This window comes from Phocoena sinus, chromosome 7, assembly GCF_008692025.1.
Source record: "Phocoena sinus isolate mPhoSin1 chromosome 7, mPhoSin1.pri, whole genome shotgun sequence".
Taxonomy (NCBI): Eukaryota; Metazoa; Chordata; class Mammalia; order Artiodactyla; family Phocoenidae; genus Phocoena; species Phocoena sinus.
Genome location: NC_045769.1, coordinates 77,543,851 through 77,570,380, shown reverse-complemented (window position 1 = coordinate 77,570,380; position 26,530 = coordinate 77,543,851). Strand labels below are relative to the sequence as shown.

General features: G+C 36.4%; 1 protein-coding gene across 4 annotated transcripts in view; it reads left to right on the top strand.

The window, feature by feature from the left end:
* GALNT13 (polypeptide N-acetylgalactosaminyltransferase 13) overlaps positions 1-26,530 on the top strand; it is a 559,171-nt gene that overhangs the window by 373,919 nt on the left and 158,722 nt on the right. For all 4 annotated transcript variants that reach the window (XM_032638559.1, XM_032638557.1, XM_032638558.1 and 1 more), the window contains exon 9: positions 15,916-16,096. In XM_032638559.1, coding sequence (XP_032494450.1) covers positions 15,916-16,096 — 181 coding nt within the window. The remainder of the gene's footprint in view (positions 1-15,915; positions 16,097-26,530) is intronic.

Below are 26,530 nucleotides of genomic sequence, written 5' to 3'. Positions count from 1 at the left end.
CAACTCTCATTCCAAGTCTGTAGGAGCACAAATATCCTAATGCTTTGGGGGAGGGAAAGCTTTCTTATTCAACGGTTAAGAACAATTTATTCTCTCAGAACAACATTTGCTGAACAAACTAAACTCCTCTAGGAGTTTATTTTTTGATGAGGCTTTACATTTGAATAGCGCTTTATAGAATTCTTTTACACATATTATCGTAATGGATCTCAGTAGCTTTTCTCCCCCCATATATTTGGTTTTAACTTTAATGCATTTGTTATGTTTGCATTATAATTCAGATTACCTCTCTATAGCAGTCAGGTATCAATCTACCCTCATCTTATCCATCAATCAGTGTAAATAATTACATACCTAGACCTGCACTAGACACTCTGGATGGTATATCTGCAAGGTATACCATCTCCAAATTGATTGAGAGTTTGGAGAGTATAATGGCATCTAGGATCATTTCAAGTTGCAAACATAAAACTCATTAAGTTCAAAGAAGGGAGAGATTTCTGTGATCTAAGATAACCAGGGAAGAATTTATAAATGAAAAATTCGAGAGTCTTGCCTTATAGACAGCAGGACAGAAGAGGAGCAGAGGCCAGAAATCAGTGAAATCTCAGATCTTTACTCTTGTGATCCTACTTTATGCTTTGAGCCATACCTATGTTTAGACTAGAATGTCTGGTTCCCCCGCCTTTTGTTTTCCCTCTTGAGAATAAAATATCAGTAAGCCATTAAATATATATTTTGCCAAACTAGGCTTCACGTGACAGAGTTAATGAAGTATCCATTAAAAACTCCAGAAACTGAACCTATTACTTTTTTATATACCTATATTTGACCCCTTGAAGATTTCTAGGACAAAATTCCAAAACTGTTGTTTCTATATATGTTCGTTCAATTTGGAAACCTGGTGTACCTTGCTAACCAAAATGAACACATTCAAAATCAAATTCATGTACTTTTTATTAAAGAGCCAAATTTAGATCTCTATGGTAACCACTGCAGTAAATGTACATCTTAAGCTATGATTATACTGTCACTCTTAGTGATGTCTGTCTTAAGTACATGACTACCAGTCGTTTCACTGTTGTTCTAGTCAACCAGAAATGTAGTTTAAAAAGGAAACCTATTATGAGACTTATTTAAATAAGGCTGAATGATTTCAGCAATAACTGATTCTAGATGCCAGGAATGATTCTTTTGAGGGTGTGAGATAATGTGGAGGGAAGACTTTGATCCAACTGTTCAGAATTTGAGTATTATGTACCAATGAAATTGAATTTTAAGTGCCATTGAAAACGTAGGTGGAGCTTTTTAAATAGATTTTTAAATTACCCTTAAAAATATATCTATGTTGAAAAGTTTCACTATATCTGCAAAAATTCAAACTTGATGAATTAAAAATTCTTAAAATATTTTATTACCAAACTACCACTGGTTTACACTGCAAATATGCTAAAATTGAAATCAAAATTTGGTGTAGCATTTCTCTGTTGCCACCATGATGTGCCTGGCTACTAAAACTTGTTTCTACATGAGCTCCTCCATTGTCAAAGATTTGACTACACTTTTCTACTCATTTTATTATTTCATAGTTCAATAATATGCAGTCTTGATCGTATATATTTTCTCTATTTTAATTGGTCAACCAAAATGTTATTTGTTTTATTTTAATATTTTTATTGAAGTATAGTTGATTTACAGTGTTGTGCCCATCTCTGCTGTACAGCAAAGTGACTCAGCTATACACATCATTCTTTTTTTTATATTTTTCCCATTATGGTTTATCATAGGATATTGAATATAGTTCTCTGTGCTATACAGTAGGACCTTGTTGTTTTGTTTATGTTTTTAAATTCTGTATTTTAATTGGTCAACCAACTCTATATTCTATATTTTTATTGGGGTTTGAGAAATCATCTTAACCTCTGGAATTCCTGAATTAAGATAGGAATCTATAAATAAATTGTTTAAGGGTAAAATGTCCCACACTAACCCTGTAATGATGAATGGTAATTAGACCTAATGAAAGACTAGTGCTCCTTGATCATTTCCCTGGCCCTGCAAGAGAAGACCCCAGGAACTACAAGCTTTCTTTTCATTTTGGGGGGACAGAATGGAAACTTGAATCTTTAAGGTCATGGAAAGTTAAAGGTGTACATGAGGAAGCTGGAAATGTGTTACAGAGTGGAGGTAAAGTATAAGGAAGGTGACAGATTTGAGAGTTAGCTTTACAGCGTTGATAGTTTAATGAGCATATAAGAATGGATGTTTGCCAAGAAAGAAAATACAGAGGGCGGAATAGCAAGGCAAGTCTTAGGTAGCACCTGCATTTAGGGGTGGGAGAAAAAAAGAGAAAGCAAACGCTAGGACAAAGCTGTCAGGGAAGAACAAATATATCTATCAGAAGAACTTAGAATGTTATGGTGATTGTCAACAGTGTCAAATGCTGTAGAGAAGTGAGAAAGAATAATGAAAGCTCATAAAAAGTTTCAGATGATAGAATCGAGATACTAGAATATAAGATGTTCAGAAAATTGAATTGTAAAGATAACTTAGAGAAAAGCCAAACTTTTTAAGAAGTTTCTCAGCAAACAGGAAAGAAAATGCATGGTAACTTAAAGGGTAAATATGATCAAGGTAATTATTTTATGTTTGCTATTCTTTTATCATAGGAGATAAAGTAAACGTAAGCCGATAGAAAGGATTTAAAAATCTAAAATGTACTGAAAAAGAAAGAGAAAGGAACAACTGATGAGATAAATATCTACAGATGTTGGAAGAATATTCTAGATATAATAAAGTATACCCGTGTAATTCTTTTTAGTTTACCACACAGTTTTATGCTCACGATTTCACTACGCTCTTACCAGAGCACTGTGGATGAGTTGTTGTTATTGTCTTATTCTATAATTAAAGGTTTTGAGTTGCAAAGAAACTAAGTCATGTGGCTGGAAGTTGTAAGGGCTGAGCATCAAACCCACACCTTCTGCTCCTACTCTAGAATTCCTCTATTTGAGTTTAAGGTCCTAAAGGCAGGATATTTAACTTTGGAGAGTTGACTCTTTTTCTTAAAATGGAGAAAAGAAGCTAAGGCTATATGAGATATTTCAAGGTGGAAATGAATAGAAAGTTGGCTCAACTGTTTCTGAGCTCAAGAAAAGTGGAAAGCAGAAGATTATCTACAGAGAGGATGGGATTGATATTGGGAGCTTGATGAGAGGAGACAGTTTTGGATTAAAGGCAGCTTCTTCAGCAAGCACCTGAATGAGCAATGATGTTCTCTATGAAACAACCTTTAAATGTCCTAAGAATGACATCTTGCAATTTTAATGAAACAGAGAAGAAGAAATTATCTTCCCTGTGCTTTGAGCATCATATCTGGAGAAATAAACCGTGCACTGCCTTCTCCTGGTTTGTGACTGATAAGTGAGCAAAGTAACATTCTGTGTGTTGCTATTTCACGGTTCCTCCTTTACTTTTCTTCTAAAGTATAATGTAACCTACACTGACTAGTACCAATTTGTTTTTAAAAAATTAAAAACTGTCAAAGTAGAGTATAACTTCCCTTCATAGTGGGTTTTGTGGGTATTTGTAATGAGCGCTTGAGGTGATATCAATATGGATATTTTTATGTGTTTCACGTTTATCTCTCTAAACATTTTATAGCAAAAAAAAAGATACCTGTAAGATGATTTTTGGAAGGGAATCATAGTGTTCCATAGATGGCAAGAGAGTTTTATAGGTGTTGCCAAGGGAAATTCTTTATCTGAAGCAAAACGTATAGCTTTGTATGAAAATGTCTCAGGTCCTTGATAAAAAAACAAAATGTCTCCAGCTAATTAAAAACCAGGAAAAAAAATTCTGTCCATGAAGGGTTTATGGTTGGAGTGAGTACTCTTAAGACAGTCCTTTTCTTGTAGGCATGAGAGACTGCTCTTCAACTGTCAAGTGCAAACTGATGACTAGACATTAATATGCTCAGTCTTAACACTCAAAACACCTAAGACTGGCCTGTGAGCTACTTGAAGACAGAGAGCCGTGTTTTATTATCCTTTCTCTAAGCCCCAGAGCCCAGCATGGTGCTTGACACAAAGTCAATGGCTAGTAAATATTTGCTCGGTAGATGCCAGCCAAGTTCTGAGGGAAAATGCTTGAGAGGAGAGAGGTCATTCCCTCTCCTCAAATTTATCACGGACCTTCCATTTGAAAAGCACTTGACGGCTTTGCAAATTATACAGGAAGTTTCATTTAAACTAAAATGTTATAGCTGCAATCAGGGGAGGTGGATGGTTTAAAGATGGAGAAATTGAGTAACTGAAGGATAACGGTTTTGGAGGTACCAGGTTTTCTTTTCCTACCCCATCCAAGTTCTTTTTAAGTATCTCTGGCATTCATAAAGAGCAGGAGATGTTGTCACACATTGTAGCTGGATACCCAGTGGTCTACTGGTATTCAGAGGGGACTGTTCTGGCATGAATTCTAGGGCAGCATCACACAGCTGTCGTGCGCTGCTCTGTGGCTGCAAGCGGCAGATGTTACTGATACCTGACAGGCGGTCGGATCGTCAGACACAAGAGGACACCAGTGTAAAATACAAAATATCTGACCCAAATCTCATTTAGTAATCACAGACCCTTTCCATCTAGTTCTCAAAAATCTCATCTACATACAATTTTTCACCGTCTAAATGTATTTGTAGGATTAATTATACAATGAGGAACGCACAAATTCCAATCATTCTAGATTTTTCTTAGTCACTAGTCCCCTTAAAAGCACTGACAATATTCCAAAACCTCCAGTATTATCAAACTTTAAGATTATTGATTATGGAAAGATGAAAAAGGTCACTGTATTGCATATTATTTGTGTTCTTTTTTCATGAATTATCTGCCTGTGACCATCTATGCTAATAAAAAACCAATACTTTATTGTAAATATGAAAAACTAGGCCCTAATTTTCTTAAGCAGAGCCACCTTATCTTACATTGGAGTTTCAATATCCGGTAGGCTACTCGATGGTCTTCATTTTCACATGTCATTTAAGCAGCAGAAGGGAGATTTGCCATAACACAGTCAGGACTATGTGTTGCTCTGTTGATCTAAAGGGGAACTGGGAAATTCTGCAATACCAGCCGTCCTAATAAGATGTGGAATAACGACAGGTAACAATTCTCCTGATGCCAGGAAACACGGTGGCCATAATGTCTGGTAATTCCGAAGGTCAGAATGCTCCAAGGCTAAGAAAGTTGTTGAGAGGCGAAAAGTAATAGTGGAATTTATATATTAAAATGTTGGCCTGTGTACATTAAAGGTATTTCCACTATTCATTTTAACTGCTGAGAATGGGTGTTTGTGTTTGAGAGGAGTGGGAGACGGGGTTAAAAGGACTCCATCTGTGACCACAACTACCTCACTATACTTGTGCTGCACACTGGTTCATACACAGACTGCCTCAGTTCCTTTTCAGAGCAATTCCTCCCCTTCGTCACACCCAGTATGAGCACACCTTTTCGTGCTTCTGCTCTGTGTTGCTTCTCTCCCTTCCTGGTACCTCATCCCCTACACCTCAGCCCCCAAGAATCACTTGCTTAGTCTTTGGCAAAGGAAAAAGATGAACTGGCTTGGGAAACTGCCCTTAAACTCATTTCAGGATTAATTTGTTAAGTCCTTTATCAAATGAGTAGATATAAGAGGGTCCATTTTGAATTTGGGGCTTTCAGGAGGTTCAATTCTAAGCTAAGAGGCAAAGTACTTTATAAGGGAAAGCAGTTAATAACTGGATATTTTTAGAACCAAATTAATGGGATATATGAAATGGTATAGATTCAACTCAGAATTCTCTACATTTAATGCCAAGGTGAAAACAAAATCTTCAAACAAATTAATATATGGCTATTTCTTGAAAAACTCATGGAGAACAAAAGTGCTTTTGTATTTTTCATTGTTTTCATAACATTTGTGACCTTTCTAAAATAGAATTCCCAGACTTGAAGGGAGAAGACACATTGATTGCCTCATAATAAGTTTTGCAAACTCAGACTTTCTCTTGTTCAGAGAATGGTATCTTTACCATGTACTTCTAATACAGCTAAAGTAAAGTAAGCTCATCTAAGGAGGAAAATGTGGATTCAAATTTTGGAGAGTTTTATCATTCCCATCTAAAAATCTGATCTCTGAAAATGGTATTTACTCTATACAAAGAGATTAATCTGAATCCTAGAAACTCAGAAGAAAACCTAGTCTTCTTTTACATGTGAATTTTCTGAGGACTGTCAAGCTTAAGTGACTTGTTTCAAATCCTGCAATCAATTTGTGTTTATTTCAAGTCCAGAATCCAGTTTTCCAATTTCAAATCAGATGCTTGCTTCTCTTTTTCATACAAATAATCATTCTATTAAAAAAAATTATCAAGTACTGGATAGATTCCTCAGACATGTTGAATCTGTGATCTCTGGCAACTCAGGTGAGCACTTAAAGGCCACAGAAGCTTGATGTACAAGAGTCTTCATCTTGAGATGTTACGGTGATAACAGGGTATGACTTGAGCTCTAGAGATCTCTTCCAGATTGCATAAATGACCTCAATTACACTATGAAGTGAAAACTAGGTTAAGAGACAAACCAGCCAATTAAAGAAGACATCCCCCAAATCAAGCTGACTATGAAGAATAACTGGGAAGTTTCTTGTCCAGAATGAATAGAAAATGCCTACTGAGCCCCTTATCATGACTTCCATACCTCCTGTGTTTCTGCCAGCTTATCAAAGATCACAACGTCTTCAGGGTCTCACTGAAGGCTCTTTTAGACTTTGTTTCAACTGTAAGAATTAAAGGATTTGTCATCAGTCTACTTGAATATGTATAAACAAAGTGGAGACTTGAAGTGCTGATGGGGATTATTTGAAACAAACAATGAATGTAGAGTGAGATAGATTGAAAACTGAGTCATAGAAACTTGTTTCATTTTTCGCTTTGCCAGAACTAAGAAAATAATAGCTTTTGTTCCCAATTCCACTTTATAATAGATACATTTTGTGTACACTCTAATTTTCCAGATTCCTCTATATCAATATTAAGAGATCAATCAGTTAATATGTACTGAGCACCAATATTTCAAGCATTTTTTAAACTTTGCACACACTTATGTAACAGTATATTTAAGTTGTGATTTTTTTCACTATGTGTGAATTATACCAGTTACGTAAAGTGAAACGTGATGATGAAATTCAGTTTCATAAAGTGACTTTCAATTTCATGTGACGATGAAGTTCAGTTTCATAAAGTGAAATGTGTGATATTTTTCCTCAAAGAGATAATAATGTGGTCAGGGAGATAAGACTAATATATACAAATAATATATTTATGTCAGTATACACACACATAAATATACATGCACACACACAAATATTTATCAAGATGGCATACTATATAGAACTGAGAGCTAAATGGGGTACAGTGGGATGGATGTACAGTAGTAAATGCTGTGAGTCAGTAAAAATTAAGATCAGTGAAAGATAGCATAGTTAAGAACTGGTTACTGGAAGAAAATGTATATAAAATGAGCTTATTAGAGAGGACAAAATAGATAAGGGAAAGCACATACAATAATTCTTAATTTTAAGCCCCCAAATTATGTCAAGTTATTGAATTCCCTTCTATTTCCCTTGCCATCACTCTGGTCCCAGTCATTCTCATCTCTTTCCTAGATGATTACAATAACCCCTTAATAAATCTCCCCTATTTGCTTCATTTCAATTCTTTTTCACATAAAGGCTAAGTATTGTTACGTGCACTGCTTTGCCTCACTCCTCACAACAACCCCCTGAGGTGGCTTCTTCAAGTCATGTTATTACCTGAAACCTGAACCACAGAAAGATGAGTTCACCCAGCTGGTAAGTGGCAGAGCTGGGATATGGTCTCAGGAACTAGAGCCTACACACTCATAACCATTGTGCTTCGTGCCCTCCGTGATATATTGTGGTGGTGGTTGCTATTAAAGCCATATTAAGCAGTGACTTTGTGCCAGTGACAGTACGTGTGTGGGCCGGGGGTGGGGGGTGAAGGTTAGTATAAAATCAAGCAGCTGCATGAGTTTGGCATAATATCTGGACAGCTAGAAACAATCGTAGCACCAGAACTGAGATTGCAAAGTTGGAGCTTGTGAAGTTTATGAACCTTAATTAAAATGTCACTGATGGGAATAAAGATGCAGACGTAGAGGATGGACTTGAGGACACGGGGAGGGGGGAGGGGAGGTTGGGACAAAGTGAGAGAGTGGCATGGACATATATACACTACCAAATGTAAAATAGATAGCTAGTGGGAAGCAGCCGCATAGCACAGGGAGGTCAGCTCGGTGCTTTGTGTCCACCTAGAGGGGTGGGATAGGGAGGGTGGGAGGGAGGGAGATGCAAGAGGGAGGAGATATGGGAACATATGTATATGTATAACTGATTCACTTTGTTATAAAGCAGAAACTAACACATCATTGTAAAGCAATTATACTCCAATAAAGATGTTAAAAAAAAATGTCACTGATGTAGGTACCAAAAAACATGAAAAGGATAATGTATGTTAGTTAATTGTCTTCTTTCTAGGGGAAGAAAATCAAGTACATAATCAAATGAGCAATGGGCATTTTGCATTTTGATTAATAACCTTCTCCATCATCAAAAGACTCTCATAAAAATATCTGGGAAGCAAGACAAGTAACCAGCTAGCTTCAATCCTCTGTGGATAAAAGGACAGTTTGTATGTTACACATGGTCAAATTTATTTGAGAGAAGTAACATACAAATATTAATCTTTTTGGAAGCCTAGAAAATAACAATCAGATATGCTCTATGATACAAAGTAATTCGGGCATCACATGTTTATGTGGATGAGACATTTCAGTTTATATATTGTGTTTAAACATTGTAAATTAATTTCAGAGAACAAAATGTAGTATTCTAATTGGGAACTAATTGGCAATTCTTTTAAACTCCTCACCTAAGTCCCCAGACATTGATATTGCAATTTCAAAAAGAGGTAAAACTCACCAAAATGTAGCTAAATATTTTTTAAGAAGCAAGCATCAGCTAATAATCTACATATGTTGGTTTTCCTGAACAGCAGGAACTAATATACAAATAACATTTTATTTCCTCCCATATGAGGTGTCAGGCATGGTGCTTGATACACACAATCTCATTATGGTCTTAGGAAGCAGTTATTATTATCCTTGTTTTCCAATGGGAACATCAAGGTCTTGGAGATGTAAATAATTTTCACCAGTGTACATAGAGGGTAAGTGAGAGAGCCCCTAGAAAATTCTGTTTGCTTATTTCCAAGCCCAAATTCTTAATGACTGTGTCATACTCTTCCTTCTTTTTTTTTCTTCTTTCTTTCCTTTCATCCGTCCTTCCAAAATATTTATTAAAGATACACTAAGGGAAATTATCATGGTAGTCATTAGGGACTCCACTCAATTTGAATTGTCTCCACTTTAATATTTAATCATATAGTTTTCTGGGAACTGTTTATTTTTTAATTATTTCACATTACCCAAATGTCTACTAAGTATATGGCAACTGTCTGGTCAATATTTGATCAATTAAATATTTTGTTTTCATATTAACTGGGTATTAGCATGACCAGATATCAGCCTAATTAATGCATAACGTTATGCTTTTCTACCTTGATCTTTTTATTTTAGTGTAAATTTGGGGGAGATGCTTTACTTTGGAAATGCAATATGAGTATTTATTCACACAATCTATGAGCACAGATGGCAATGGGAAAAGTATGCATTTTATTCCAGGAGTCAGTAGAGTATGATCCACAAGCAAAACACAGGCCAGTATCCACTGAGTTATAGAAGAGTTACCTCCACCTCTGTTATCTCTCCTAAATATACTAAAAAATCTGCCTCTATCTGTGAGAATCAACATCAGGGGCAGGTTTTCCTTCTGTCTTGTAAATCAACAGTCATTAGTGAATTATGCCTTTACATGTACACACAAAGATCTCATTGCTTAGAGGATAACCAGAAATCAGCACTTTTGTATAAGAAGTGAGACCACTGGAACTCTACTTTTAAAGGATTTCAAACTAGATTTTTTTTTTTTTTCTTTTCTGTGTGCAAGCTTGGGCCATAGAAGCCATAAGCATACAAAACCTGGGTAGGGCCAAGAAGTGGAAGAGTAGAAATAAAGTGCCCTCACACAACCACAGTGCTAATCCATATTTGCAAAAAGGCAACTTGGGAACCCTGAGGACAGCTGTAAATCACTGGTTCGTTTGCAGTAGGGCTTATTGCATAGTCTGTATTTAGTAAGCATGCACACTTAAAATGGTTTTACTTTTTCTCCAATCATTGCTTCATGCTCTGAAGAATATTCCTTTCCAATGTGACATCATTTAGCACAGATTCTATAGCTTTCTGGTCACTTTCAGTTATTAAAAATACTAGTAATGTTCAGCTTAAAGGCTTTGATTTTGTAAGCAATCACAGTTCACATTCTCTTCTCTCCCCAGGACAATGCTGATAGAAGCTCTTGGAATGGGGAAGGTCAGGGTTCTCTGGGTTGCCACTTCTACAGTGTATGGGGTCAAATAAGAGGGCTAGAGAAACAGCAGGTCTTATCTGATATATTTTATGATGTCTGACTGTTGTTGGCTCAGTGTGGTTCCACTTGCTACTAGTGGCCTCCATTTATATGATAGGCTTCTGTACATGGTTTCACTGTTTTCTTAAAAGTGTTCTGAACTTCACCTTTTACCGCGTCTGTTATACAAGGCCCTTTTGAAGAGGGAAATCTTTCTCTCTCTCACCCTGTGAGGTCCCCAGCTGCCTTTTCCAGTGGTACATCTCCTTGCTGATCTGCCATATTGCTAGTGCCACAGATCACTTTTTTCTAGTCTATATTCCATGCTCTGTAGAGTTTTGAAACCCCTGAAGTCTTGTCCAGTTGTCTCCAAAGACCACTCCCTCCCAGGGTCACTGCATCACTGGACCTATCAATTTTGCTGGAACAAGCTGTTCAATAAACCCCAGCCCACCTTCAGGATTCTCTAGACTAGAGGTGGTCCCCATTTTACTAGGGTCATGTTTTTCCCCACACTTGAGGCTTTCCCATAGACTCACTCACCATATTCTGCTATGTTCCAATGGGAGCACCAGGGTAATCTGCTGATTTTGCTGCTCAGCAAGTGTCCAGCCAGGAGTGAAATGCCAGTCTCTCCATGCATTTATTTCCCTTATATGACTTGGGTGAAGGAAGAAAGGAACTCTTTAGTCATACCTAATCCATAGAGGAGAAGGGAAAGCTCTACCACTAACACTGTGCTCCTCACAATAAGGAAAAGTTTTTCAATTCCCCCTCAAGTATAACATATCATATGCTATTTCTTCTGAATTCAGGGCACCTTGTTGAATGGTGTGGTCGCCGTACAAACACCTGAGTACTTTACTAAATCATGTTTTTAAGAGATAGTATCAGTTGGACTAAATGGTTACTTTGAAAACACATTAAAAATAAAGTATGTGGGGCTTCCCTGGTGGCGCAGTGGTTGGGAGTCTGCCTGCTGGTGTGGGGGACGCGGGTTCGTGCCCCGGTCCGGGAGGATCCCGCATGCCGCGGAGCGGCTGGGCCCGTGGGCCATGGCTGCTGAGCCTGCGCGTCCGGAAGCTGTGCTCCGCAGTGGGAGAGGCCACAACAGTGAGAGGCCTGCGTACCGCAAAAAAAAAAAAAAAAAAAAAAAATTAAGAATGTGTTATTTAGCAACCTTGTTTGCCATAAACCATCAACCATTTCTGATGTTTATTTGTTGTGTTGTGACCTCCAAAGACCTTCCTCAGTTCCCAAGACATGTGGAACAGCAGTTGCATATCATTTTACTAGACTACTCTGCCTAGTTTGGTACTAAAAATATTTCCTTAAAAAATGTAATTTAAAATCCCTCCAAAAATACGTCTGTTTAAATCTCATCATTCTGCCAGGGTTGCTTGGTTTTTTTTGTTTTTTGTTTTTTTCCGGTACGCGGGCCTCTCACCGTTGTGGCCTCTCCCGCTGCGGAACACAGGCTCCAGACGCGCAGGCTTAGCGGCCATAGCTCACGGGTCCAGCCACTCCTCGGCATGTGGGATCTTCCCGGACCGGGGCATGAACCCGTGTCCCCTGCATTGGCAGGCAGACTCTCAACCACTGCGTCACCAGGGAAGCCCCAGGGTTGCTTTTTTAATGTTAGTCTTGGTAGTTAAATTTGAGTTTCCATTCTTCCATTCAACCAACATACAGTGACACCTACCATGTAACAAGCAGTGGGCTGGGCTCTGGGGGTGCAACCATGAGTAAACCTCTCCACTGCCCTTCTAAAGTCTACATTCTAGTTGGGAGAATATGTGCATAGCCAAACAGTTAGAGAAATAAACTGCAGATTGTGATAAGCAATGAAGGCAACAAATAGGGTGCTATTAGAGAAAATAACTTGGGTGGGGCACTTTAAATATGGCAGTTAGGGAAAATCTGATGAGGTGATATGTTAACTGAGATGAGAAGTATGGGAAAGAGGCAGTCCAGTGAAGGGCTGACAGAATTGTTTTCCAGGTATAAGGAAAGCGCATGTTGAAGCTTTGGTGTGTGAAGAAAATATGTGATTTGTTATTCTAGGAAATGACAGAGGGCCAATATCACCATAGTTTATTGACAGAAGGGGAGAGTCGTGTAGTTCTTAGAGGCCTTGATAAAGGATTTTATTTATATTCACAGTGCAGTGAAAAACCATTGAAGGATTTGAAGCAGGGAAGTAAAATGACATGATTAAGAATTTTAAAGACCACTCTGATTTCTCAGCAGAAAACAAATTATAGAAGAGCAACAGTGATAGTAGAAAAACAATTAAGAACCTATTACAACTGACAGATAAGAGATGTTGATGATTAGGACAAGGATGGTGGCAGTAGAGACAGAACGAGATGGATATACTGAGAATTGTTTTATAGATAGCACCACCAGGATTTGTTAATGGACGGAATATAAGTGATGAAAGAAAAGAAGAAATCGGCGATGACTTCTAGGGGATTTTTTGGGGGGAGAAGGGAGTTCTATTGTCATTTTTGCTTTGTTTTGTTTTTGGATTGACTGCCTGGGTGAATAGTGGCTCCATTTATTGATGGTTTAAAAAAAAAAAACTGAGGGCTTCCCTGGTGGCGCAGTGGTTGAGAGTCCGCCTGCCGATGCAGGGGACACAGGTTCGTGCCCCGGTCCGGGAAGATCCCACATGCCGAGGAGCGGCTGGACCCGTGAGCCATGGCCACTGAGCCTGCGCCTTCGGAGCCTGTGCTCCGGGAGGGGCCACAATAGTGAGAGGCCCGCGTACCCGCAAGAAAACAAACAAACAAAAAAACTGAAAGAAAATAAGATCTGGCTGACAAGGTGGAGATAAATTAACAATTCCACTTCAGACATGTTTATTTGGATGCCTCTGAGTCTTGCAAGAGGAGGTATCAAGTAGGTGTTTGGATACACAAGTCTGGATCCCAGAGGAAAAGTCTGGGCTGAGATGTTACTGCGGGGGTTTTGTGTATTCAGATCATGCATAAAATAATAAGAACAAATAAGACCACCTAGAGAATGAACAAAGAAGGAATAATGCCAACATTTAAATAAAAATTTAGAGTGAAAATGTATAAATAGTGAAGTAGTAGGATGAAAAGCAAGAGGATCCAAGAAAGGAGTCTGCTAGATATTCATCAAAGGAGAAATTTGTGATTTTCATCATGGCAATATTGTGGGACTGCGGAAATAAACAGCATTTCACGATGAGTAGAAGAACAGATGAAAATTGAGGAAGGGATATAACATGTATCAGTAAAAAAATTATATTAATTACAGTGAGGGGAAACAGAAAGAAGAGATATGTTGGATGGGAATATAGATCAAGGGATGAACCTTTTGTTGTGTTTTGTAATTTTAAAAATTTGTTTATCTCTATTTTAAATCTGTCTGAAAGATAGGAGGTTTAGGAGGTATTATGCAAAGATAGGCATAATCCAATTATGAGGGAAATGACTGATGTTTCAGGAGAAACTCAAGGGGAGGACCAAATCAATGAAGTCATTAAGACAGACTTAAGTAATATGCTCTAGACTGACATACAAGTATTGATTTGTCTTTGGTAGGAGAAGGATTAACTTCCTCTATTTTAATAGAAAGGAGGAATGTAAAGAGTTGTGTAATTACAAGACAGTTTATAGACTTTATGCTAGAAAGATGAGAAAGTTACCAATCAATTAAGTAATTTGATTATTTAAGAATGAGCTACCCGTCTTTCTAGGGAAATGGTGAATTCCATTCCTCTTTTATATTGTCCATCATTTCAGCGTTGGGTTGGAACATCTTTTCTATTAGCATCACACTGTTTAACCAATTAGAAAATGAGATAGAATAGACTGTACATGTAATGCACAAACATTGTTGATGAGTATAACTTATTTATCATCTTTCATCTTCTAGAAAAGATGTCTCTTACTGCTACCCAAGACCAATAGCAGCCCTCTTCTCAGATGAATATTACTTGAGGGATCAACAGGAGAAAACCTTTTCTTCCAAAATAAACAGCTCTTTTTTTTTTTTTTTTTTTTCTTCCTGTACACGGGCCTCTCACTGTTGTGGCCTCTCCCGTTGTGGAGCACAGGCTCCGGACGCGCAGGCTCAGCGGCCATGGCTCACGGGCCCAGCTGCTCCGCGGCATGTGGGATCTTCCTGGACCGGGGCACAAACCCATGTCCCCTGCATCAGCAGGTGGACTCTCAACCACTGCACCACCAGGGAAGCCCAACAGCTCTTCTTAAAATAAGAATAATGTTATTTATGGTATAAAGCCAAATCCTTCCAATTACAGATGACAATAATTATGACTTTCATTTACTAGGATGAATAAATGTACTATATGTATATATATATATATATATATATAATATATTTATATGTATGATATACATATATAACACACACATACACATACATGCTATTGTAACCTATGGCTGTATAATATAATTTTATAGAAATAAATGTTTTATGGACACTTAATACCTATCCTCAACTGAACAGTAAATCTAGGATACCAAGAAATATATAGCATTTGTCTTTCAAGGGTTCATAATTTTAAGGGAGCAATAGTGAAGTGAACAATTTAAAATATTGAGTTGGCCAAAAAGTTCATTCGGGTTTTTCCATACAATGTTACAGAAGAACCCAAATGAACATTTTGGCCAACCCAATACATTGTAATATGTTCTTAATACAACTGTGTTTAAAGTACAAAGTCACACAGTACTAAATCTCCCCACAGAGCTGCCTAGAAGAAATGATCCTGGAAGTGGGCTTTAAAGGATGCATAGAAGTTGAATAGATTTAAAGGATACTTAGCATGCTTTAATAAGAATAATAGCTTATTCAAAAGCCTAAGATACAGGAGATATGGAGAGGTGAAAATGAATGGTTACTTGAAGTTCCAGGTGGATGGGGTATAGCAGATTGATTTTCTCCAAATCAGATTTAGTTATTGACCATGGCATCCAACATGTACAAATTCATTTATTTATAGAAAATTTTGGATACCAAATATCTATTAAATAGAAATTAGGTTAAGTATTAGAAACTGAAAATTAGGTAGTCTAATAAAGGCACATAAAAATAATTACATCTTCCACAATTCCAATACTACAATATTTAAATACATCAAACTCTTCCAAATTAGAATCCTTTGCCAAACCCAAGTATACCCATTCTAAATTTTGTGTTCATCTGACATTGTTTGAACCAAGTAAGATCTGAAGATTTGGTCTTAACTGAGTTAGCCTCAGTTGCTTCTCAGACAATATTACTGCATTATCTGCAATGATTGCTATACAACAATTGCTCTTTTTTTTCCAGATTTGGCAATGTGGAGGCTCATTGGAAATTGTGACTTGCTCCCACGTGGGTCACGTTTTTCGGAAGGCAACTCCATACACTTTCCCTGGTGGCACTGGTCATGTCATCAACAAGAACAACAGGAGACTGGCAGAAGTTTGGATGGATGAATTTAAAGATTTCTTTTATATCATATCCCCAGGTAAGCAATTCTGACATTTTCTTCCTCTGCAGGGGAAAATACAATTTTAAACATGCTGAGTATGTGTTGCATTATTGCTCCTCTTCTACTAGTTTAAATAAGATATTGTTTATCACCATAATATTGTAGAAAATTGTGTTTGAGAAGTTGTCCTATGAAGTCAATTTTGACCTAAAATGAGAAAGACTATCCTCATCTCAAATGCCTAAATATTCTTTTTTCTTTGTTTCTTTCTGGGCACAAGTATTATGCTAAAAAAAAATGAAGCAATCAATATATAAGGCCATCCAAATTTAACTGACATGTACCAGCTCAATTTAAGAAAAAAATTTTTAAGGGAAGTAAGTCTTTATTTCTGTGTTACACACATAAGACTGACTGAGTTGGTAAGGAATTTTTTTAATGTTTATAAAGAGATGTTTTCTGCTGCCTTGTTTTCTTAAATATCTGAGTAGGGAAAGATGAAATGATTTCCTACAGAAACAAGATGGAAAACTATGCAGATATAAAAAATTATATTTTTAAAGAATATTAAATGACAGTAAATTACTCATCGATAAATATGTGAAAAAGCATAATATGGGACAATAAAATATCCTACTTTAGTCACAGAGAAGGATAGTTATAGAAATAGAAGTAAATTTAGGCTATCACTGGGTAGTGAGATTATGAGTAATTTCATTATTTTCCTTATACTTTTCTATATTTTATAAATTTTCTTTATAAGGCAATTATTTTTCAAAATTCATTAAAAACAAATTTTAAAAGAAAATAAATAATTAAAAGAAAATTTTAAATGTCATTAAAAAAGAGAAAATAAATAAATCATTGTGAGAAAATCCCATTACTGGGTGGCATCATTATGAGTTATTGCATTCTTTAAAATTTTTTAGGATTTCTCCAACACTATATTAATTATTAAAAAAACCTCTGAGGTATTACATTTTTTTAAGGAAAAAAAGAAACATATGAGAAGATACAGATAAGAGGAAGACACAGGTTTATCTTCAAGATCTCAAAGTCCAAAGAAACCAAAGCATAAATTAATATAACAGGAATTCAGCTGTATTTATAAAATAATTTGTAATGTTCTATTTTTGATAGTTTATGATAGGCCTTACGGTCATCAATGCCATTATTATGTAACCTGTAAGAACAACAACAAAAATCCATGCCCACATCCTCTTTTCTACATTATCATCTATCACAGGTTTAGAAAAGTCAGTGTGGGTTCTAATTGACGTGCTCTGGTTCTGAAAGTATATATGAGGCTGTGAACATCCTTCTTTTATAGATGAAAAAGGGAATGAGCAGCATGAACTTTCTTATTAAGATCCAACATTACTCCACAGAAAAGAAAAATTGGGGCAATGCATGTGTAAATGTGTGATTAGGAGATGGATTTTTTTCACACATTTTTAACCCTCCTCTATGTCAAGAAGCTATTGCCAGGAACACTATTTCGCATATAGATGTATTTCTCTTTACAGTAGAAACCCAGTCCAGATGTTATATAACCTTTTCATTTTCTTTTGATGATACTTTTTGAATTCAGATCATTACTTGTAGAAATATATAAGCTCAAATATGAAGAAAGAATTAATGCAAGAAAGAAATGTGTTATGTGGGATTATATACAGCGTACATTCGGGAATGTAAGCAATTGAGAATAATTGTAACCATATGTATTCTATTCACTCATGATGAATATTATTTGTAGAAAGTCAGGTGTTAGTCTTTTGTATAATTCCCCATTGAGTGAAAAAGGCAGATAAGTGGTAGAACCATTTCTCAAAATGCAATGAAATGACAAGCTTTAGAGTTTAAAGAATGAAAGAAAATGCCTGCTATCTGGAACTAATGACTTGCTGCTCAAGAGGGACTGTTTGTATATTCTGGAAAATGTAGTTTTTACATTACAATAAATATCATTTGGAAGGTTATTATTCTTATAAAATGGGCTCATTTAAGCCCAGAAATTACTTTGGAAAGCAGTAAAAGGACACTTGGGGAATATGCTGAAAGTATCTGGGAATTTCCTAAGGGGCATTTATGCTTCTGGATGTCTCAGAGACAGCATCGCTGAGTATGGAACCTGCCTGCTGTGTGTGGGCAAAGAGGGAAAACCAAAAATGTGAAACAATAAATTGCTTCTCAGTGGAAAGGGAAGGAGGGAAGTAAACTGGAAACTAGAGTTGGATGCCTATAAACAATGCTAGCCCTAGGCAGGTTTCAAATCATCCAAAAATCAGATAAAGTAGGTTGTATTGGGGAAGTCAGGAATCTGTCATTTGTATGATGGCAAGCCTTTGTTGAGTGGATAACTAATTTTGTCATTACTGGCAGTTTCTGGTACTCTTAAAATCAAAATCATGGATTTCTTCGCTATCATCTAAAATTGTTGGGTTTCTGTCTTTCATCTAAGTTTGTAAGAAGAGAAGTTGGTATGGGGGAGATGGGAGGGACACATGCTTGCACATTTTTGCTTAGAATTATATCTTTTTCTATAGTATACATAAACACACACGCAGACACACACATGTTTACAAAAAACTCTAAAATGGTTTATATTGAGTTTTTTAAGTCTCCAGAACCTCCATAATAGTCCGGCTAAGGAAAATGTTACAGTTTTTTCTAGCAGCACCTCCGTGTATCTGTTCATTTGCCCAAGATGTTTTATAAGGAGACTCCCATTTTTTTTATACCAGGGCTTCTAGTACTACATCTTATTCTCCACTTATGCAGTTGTTCGAAATGTGATCTTTAAGTACTGAGTCTTTATGATTGAATTTTGACAACAATTTTGCTTCCTTCCAATATGCTCCTACCTACTTTATTTTTTGGTTTCAGGGATGCTTCAGTTCTGTCTTGAACTAACTGGGTATTCTTTCTCTCTCAAAGGTGTATTTCCTGCAGTTTCGATACCATGATACCATCCATCATTGCTATGTACTACATTGTTTAATTTTTATTACCTATATCTATTGCCAAAGTAGTTCAGAGACTTGTATTTACCATGCTTAGCAACTTTCCTGTCACTTTGCAGTCCTTGAAAGAAAATATGTGTTGAATAATTAGAAGAATAAGTGAATGACTAAATGAATGAGTGAATTTTTGAAGGGAGCCACTTTTGTTTCTTCTTTTCTACTGAATTCTCCATGGATATCTCCTCTATACCAGGGAATCTCTTCATAAGAATTGCAGCAAATGGGAACCCTTTGTCCCACTTCTCTAATGCAACCTGAGAAAGGACCCACTGATAAAAGAGAGGTGAAAGGTATTCTTCCTATGCCTGCACTGTCATTCCTCTGAGCCTGCCATCAGAAAAGAAGGTTCCATTGGCTTACCTGTGTGCTTTGGGCTCTATGATTCCACCGTAATCACTGGCACACATAGTCATATAATCTTACCTTCCAGGACTAATATAAAAGTCTAATAGGGACAATTTAGAAGGACAATGACATTTTCTAATAGAGCAGCATAATACAAGAGCTCATAAACTTAAAATAAGATACTTTTACACATGTTGATTTGTATTTTTCTCATGACCCCCATTAATTTAAAGTTAAAAGGAGTCATATAAATAGCTACATGTCTGAATTACTTTTATCTGATTTTTTTCAAAGTATTTACTATATGTCCTAATTGTCTTGCCCTATGCCCATTAGCCATTGGCAATACTGGTAGAGTTGCAGTGTCTAATTATGTCTCCTAAATGGGTATATGAATGAAGAGTAGAAATACTTTGAAATAGTGTTGAAGAATGCATTTTCAACATTTGTTTTGTTTGCTTTCCAGCTGTATTTTTAAGGATGCAAATACTATAGCATCAGAGTTTTAACGCCCTTTAGGCTCTTAAAGCCTGAGGCAGTTTTTACTAGTAATTGGGCTGATTCAGCTTGAGCCAACCTGATTGTCCTAGCAAATCCTTTGAAATGACCTGATGTAATCAGAAACCACTCTGCACAGAACACCCCATTATAAATGGCAACGTTTTTATCCTATTGGTCACAGGTAAAAAACTTAAGAATGTTAAAATAGAGTGTAGTCACAGCACTAACCATATATTTGAAATGCTGGCTGTTCTATAAATATTGATTTTCTTTCTTTGCCGAGGTAGATTTCTAACAGTGTATCAATTGACATGGTGATTAGATGCAGCAGTCCTTTCACAACCTCCGGTTGTTCTTTTTCCTTTTCTTAATAGACAGCTGTGCTCTTGTTTTGAGCACAAATTGAAGATAAAATGGTAAAGACTCCCCAAACATACCTTTAAAAGTATTTATATGTAACTGGGAAAACAGCTTATTTTCCTTGACATTATTGTAGTATTTTGATCTGTATTCCAAGTAAGCATTTAAAGAAGGATCCTTGAACTTACTTTGAAGGTTAACTCTCAATTGCTAACCTTTCAAAAATGCTTTCGAAAGCTCAGCTCATCAAAGGTAGTCTTTGTTAATAGCATCTTCGGATCATTATTAAAGTTTAAGGACTTTATTCGTTTCTATCTCTTGAAATTTGTACCTACAAAATAGAAATGTTTTTCAACACGCTGATTTTTTTAAAGATACAATATTTAATAACCAGCCCTTTGCGTTTAGGGCCTAATTTCTTTTATGAGTCATAAAAATGTGGTTCCAGGCTGATTTCATAAGCCCAGGTTTTGATGTTTCCAGCAAAATGTGCAGCACATAGATATATATATTTTTAATAATCCAGGGATATCAGTTTTTGGTTGAGTTGACATGAATTCATCTGAAAAGAGTGTGGCACTTACGAAAGTAAAGTATGTTTGTACCTATGAATTTTGGATTTTTATTACTTAATAAATGCTTTTTTAGCAGTATCAACCATGGTATCACTGAGCGAATATGATATTATGAGGAGGAAATTCTACATCATTTTGATATGCTATATTGTAATAACACAATTCATATACCTGTGTGATTCCCTTGAAAAGCCAAATATTGAAGTTAATGATGACACCTACACTCAATATTGTTGCAGTGGACAGACAACAGCTTTTCCTTGCTGTAGTTGATCACTGGTCATTTTTTTTTTTTTATTAAAATAGTAATTTATTTATGAATGAAGAAATTAAGATCTACAGTAAGTCCCCTACATAGAAACAAGTTCTGTTCTGAGAGCATGTTCATAAGTCTAATTTGTTCTTTTTTGTCCACACACACACACTGTATTTTATTTTTACAAGAGATAAATAAGCTGACACCAAGCATTGTAAATGGATGACCAGAACAAAAGCAACAATGATTGCAATTACCAAACACGAAACACACTCACACTATGTCATAATATTGACATTCAGTCCAGGAATCCTCCACTGTAACAGCTCCTTTACTTTGCAGTGAAAATTGATTTGTATATTTTTTGCCTCTGAGTCCTTGAGGGATTTTTTTTTTATTCAAACAGAAAGTCACAAAAATTATAATCATCCTCATCAGTTCACTCAGTCCCATGTCATTAATTTTTTTTCATCTTGATCTTTTGTTAGCACTTTTATGAATTCATCAGTTTTCCATTTGAGTTCTGAAAATGCTTATTCATTCAGTTCAGCAGTGTAGTCAGTTACCAGAAACCTGTACATGTCAGAGTCTTTTCCATGAATTCCTTGAAGATGAAACCCTTTTATAGGAACGTTTTTGCAAAAGCATCAGAGTATACCCAGAACTGTCTGTAAATGTCAAAAGACTTAAAAATGACCATGGTTAAAGATTTGATGAAAGATCATAATAATGCAATTGACAAGGAAATTTAGTTATTTCTGAGATATACATTTTAAAGTAATAACTAGAATTATGACTTATAACATTGTACCAGAACATATAAGATTTTTAGAAATTTCATGTAATGTCTGAAACATTTATATTAACATATTTCCATACAAATAATCCAAAGCAAGTTTAGTATTAGTTTGTTTGTTTGTTTGTTTTTTTATACTGCACATTCTTATTAGTCATCAATTTTATACACATCAGTGTATACATGTCAATCCCAGTCGCCCAATTCAGCACACCACCATCCCCACCCCACTGCAGTTTTCCCCCCTTGGTGTCCATACGTTTGTTCTCTACATCTGTGTCTCAACTTCTGCCCTGCAAACAGGTTCATCTGTACCATTTTTCTAGGTTCCACATACATGCGTTAATATACGATATTTGTTTTTCTCTTTCTGACTTACTTCACTCTGTATGACAGTCTCTAGGTCCATCCACATCTCAACAAATGACCCAATTTCGTTCCTTTTTATGGTTGAGTAATATTCCATTGTATATATGTACCACAACTTCTTTATCCATTCATCTGTCGATGGGCATTTAGGTTGCTTCCATGAACTGGCTATTGTAAATAGTGCTGCAATGAACATTGGGGTGCATGTGTCTTTTGAATTATGGTTTTCTCTGGGTATATGCCCAGTAGTGAGATTGCTGGATCATATGGTAATTCTATTTTTAGTTTTTTAAGGAACCTCCAGACTGTTCTCCATAGTGGCTGTATCAATTTACATTCCCACCAACAGTGCAAGAGGGTTCCCTTTTCTCCACACCCTCTCCAGCATTTGTTGTTGTAGATTTTCTGATGATGCCCATTCTAACTGGTGTGAGGTGATAATCTCATTGTAGCTTTGATTTTCATTTCCCTAATAATTAGTGATGTTGAGCAGCTTTTCATGTGCTTCTTGGCCATCTGTATGTCTTCTTTGGAGAAATGTCTATTTAGGTCGTCTGCCCATTTTTGGATTGGCTTGTTTTTACAATATTGAGGTCATGAACTGTTTATATATTTTGGAGATTAATCCTTTGTTGATTCATTTGCAAATATTTTCTCCCATTCTGAGTGTTGTCTTTTCATCTTCTTTGAAGTTTCCTTTGCTTTGCAAAAGCTTTTAAGTTTCATTAGGTCCCATTTGTTTATTTTTATTTGTATTTCCATACTCTAGGAGGTGGATCAAAAAAGATCTTGCTGTGATTTATGTTAAAGAGTGTTCTTCCTATATTTTCCTCTAAGTTTTATAGTGTCCGGTCTTAACATTTAGGTCTCTAATCTATTTTGAGTTTATTTTTATTTATGGTGTTAGGGAGGGTTCTAATTTCATTCTTTTCCATGTAGCTGTCCATTTTTCCCAGCACCACTTATTGAAGAGACTGTCTTTTCTCCATTGTATATCCTTGCCTCCTTTGTCATAGATTAGTTGACCATAGGTGCGTGGATTTATCTCTGGGCTTTCTCTCCTGTTGCATTGATCTATATTTCTGTTTTTGTGCCAGTACCATATTGTCTTGATTACTGTAGCTCTGTAGTATAGACTGAAGTCAGGGAGGCTGATTCCTCCAGCTCCGTTTTTTCCTTCAAGACTGCTTTGGCTATTCGGAGTCTTTTGTGTCTCCATACAACTTTTAAGATTTTTTGTTCTAGTTCTGTAAAAAATGCCATTGGTAATTTGATAGGGATTGCATTGAATCTGTAGATTGCTTTGGGTAGTGTAGTTATTTTCACAATATTGGTTCTTCCAATCCAAGGACATGGTATATCTCTCCATCTGTTTTTATCATCTTTAATTTCTTTAATCAGTGTTTTACAGTTTTCTGCATACAGGTCTTTTGTCTCCTTAGGTAAGTTTATTCCTAGGTATTTTATTCTTTTTGTTGCAGTGGTACATGGGAGTGTTTTCTTGATTTCACCTTCAGATTTTTCATCATTAGTGTATAGGAATGCATTAATTTGGTATCTTGCACCTTCACCAAATTCACTGATTAGCTCTAGTAGTTTTCTGGTGGTATCTTTAGGATTCTCTATGTATAGTATCATGTTATCTGCAAACAGTGACATTGTACTTCTTTTCCAGTCTGGATTCCTTTTATTTCTTTTTGTTCTCCGATTGCCTTGGCTAGGACTTCCAAAACTACGTTGAATAATAGTGGCAAGAGTGGACATCCTTGTCTTATTCCTGATCTTCCATTCTGTATGACAGACTCTAGTTTCATCTACCACACTACAAATAACTCAATTTTGTTTCTTTTTATGGCTGAGTAATATTCCATTGTATAAATGTGCCACATCTTCTTTATCCATTCCTCTCTCGATGGACTCTTAGGTTGCTTCCATGTTGTAGCTACTGTAAATAGAGCTGCAATGAACATTGTGGTACATGACTCTTCTTGAATTATGGTTTTCTCAGAGTATATGCCCAGTAGTAGGGTTGCTGGGTCACATGGTAGTTCAATTTTTAGTTTTTTAAGGAACCTCCATACTGTTCTCCATAGTGACTGTATCAATTTACATTCCCACCAACAGTGCAAGAGGGTTCCCTTTTCTCCACACCCTCTCCAGCATTTATTCTTTGAAGACTTTTTGATGATGGCCATTCTGACTGGTGTGAGGTGATACCTCATTGTAGTTTTGATTTGCATTTCTCTAATGATTAGTGATGTTGAGCATTCTTTCATGTGTCTGTTGGCAATCTATATATCTTCTTTGGAGAAATGTGTATGTAGTTCTTCTGCCCTTTTTTGAATTGAGTTGTTTGTTTTTTTGATATTGAGCTGCATGAGCTGCTTGTAAATTTTGGAGATTAATCGTTTGTCACTTGCTTCATTTGCAAATATTTTCTCCCATTCTCAGGGTTGTCTCTTCATCTTGTTTATGGTTTCCTTTGCTTTGAAAAGCTTTTCAATTTAAATAGATCCCATTTCTTTTTTTTTTTTTTTTCCGTACGCGGGCCTCTCACTGTTGTGGCCTCTCCCGTTGCGGAGCACAGGCTCTGGACATGCAGGCTCAGTGGCCATGGCTCACAGGCCCAGCCCCTCTGCGGCATGTGGAATCTTCCCAGACCGGGGCACAAACCTGTGTCCCCTGCATTGGCAGGCGGACTCTCAACCACTGCGCCACCAGGGAAGCCCCTATTTCTTTATTTTTGTTTTTATTTCCATTTCTCTAGGTTGTGGGTCAAAAAATGTCTTTCTGTGATTTATGTCATAAACTGTTCTGCCTATGTTTTCCTCTAATAGTTTTATAGTGTCTAGCCTTACATTTAGGTCTGTAATCCATTTTGAGTTTATTTTTGTGTATGGTGTTAGGGAGTGTTCTAATTTCATCCTTTTACATGTAGCTGTCCAGTTTTTCCAGCACCACTTACTGAAGAGGCTGTCCTTTCTCAATTGTATATTATTGCCTTCTTTATCAAAGATAAGGTGACCATATTTGTGTGGGTTTATCTCTGGGCTTCCTATCCTGTTCCATTGATCTATATTTCTGTTTTTGTGCCAGTACCATACTATCTTGATTACTAAAACTTTGTAGTATAGTCTGAAGTCCAGAAGCCTAATTCCTCCAGCTCCATTTTTCTTTCTCAAGATTGCTTTAGGTACTTGGGGTCTTTTGTTTTTCCATACAAATTGTAAAATTTTTTGTTCTAGTTCTGTGAAAAATGCCAGTGGTAGTTTGATAGGCATTGCACTGAATCTGTAGATTGCTTTGGATAGTAGAGACATTTTCACAATGTTGATTCTTCCAATTCAAGAACATGGTATATGTCTCCACTTTTTTGTATCATCTTTAATTTCTTTCTTCAGTGTCTTATAGTTTTCTGCATACAGGTCTTTTGTCTCCTTAGGTAGGTTTATTCCAAGGTATTTTATTCTTTTTGTTGCAATAGTAAATGGGAATGTTTCCTAATTTCTCTTTCAAATTTTTTATCATTAGTGTCTAGGAATGCAGAAGATTTCTGCGCATTCATTTTGTATCCTGCTACTTTACCAAATTCATTGATTAGCTCTAGTAGTTTTCTGGTAGCATCTTTAGGATTCTCTATGTATAGTGTCATGTCATCTGCAAACAGTGACAGCTTTACTTCTTCTTTTCCATTTTGGGTTCTTTTTATTTCTTTTTATCCTCTGATTGCTGTGGCTAAAACTTCCAAAACTATGTTGAATAATAGTCGTGAGAGTGGCCAACCTTGTATGTTCCTGATCTTAGAGGAAATGGTTTCAGTTTTTCACCACTGAGGACAGTGTTGGCTGTGGGTTTGTCATATATGGCCTTTATTATGTTGAGGTAAGTTCCCTGTATGCCTACTTTCTGATAGGTTTTTATCATAAATGGGTGTTGAATTTTGTCAAAAGCTTTTTCTGCATCTATTCAAATGATCATATGGTTTTTCTCTTTCAATTTGTTAATATGGTGTATCACGTTGTTTGACTTGAGTATATTGAAGAATGCTTTCATTCCTGGGATAAACCCCACTTACTCGTGGTGTGTGACCCTTTTAATGTGCTGTTGGATTCTGTTTGCTAGTATTTTCTTGAGGATTTTTGCATCTATGTTCATCAGTGATATTGGCCTGTAGTTTTCTTTCTTTGTGACATCTTTGTCTGGTTTTGGTATCAGGGTGATAGTGGCCTCGTAGAATGAGTTTGG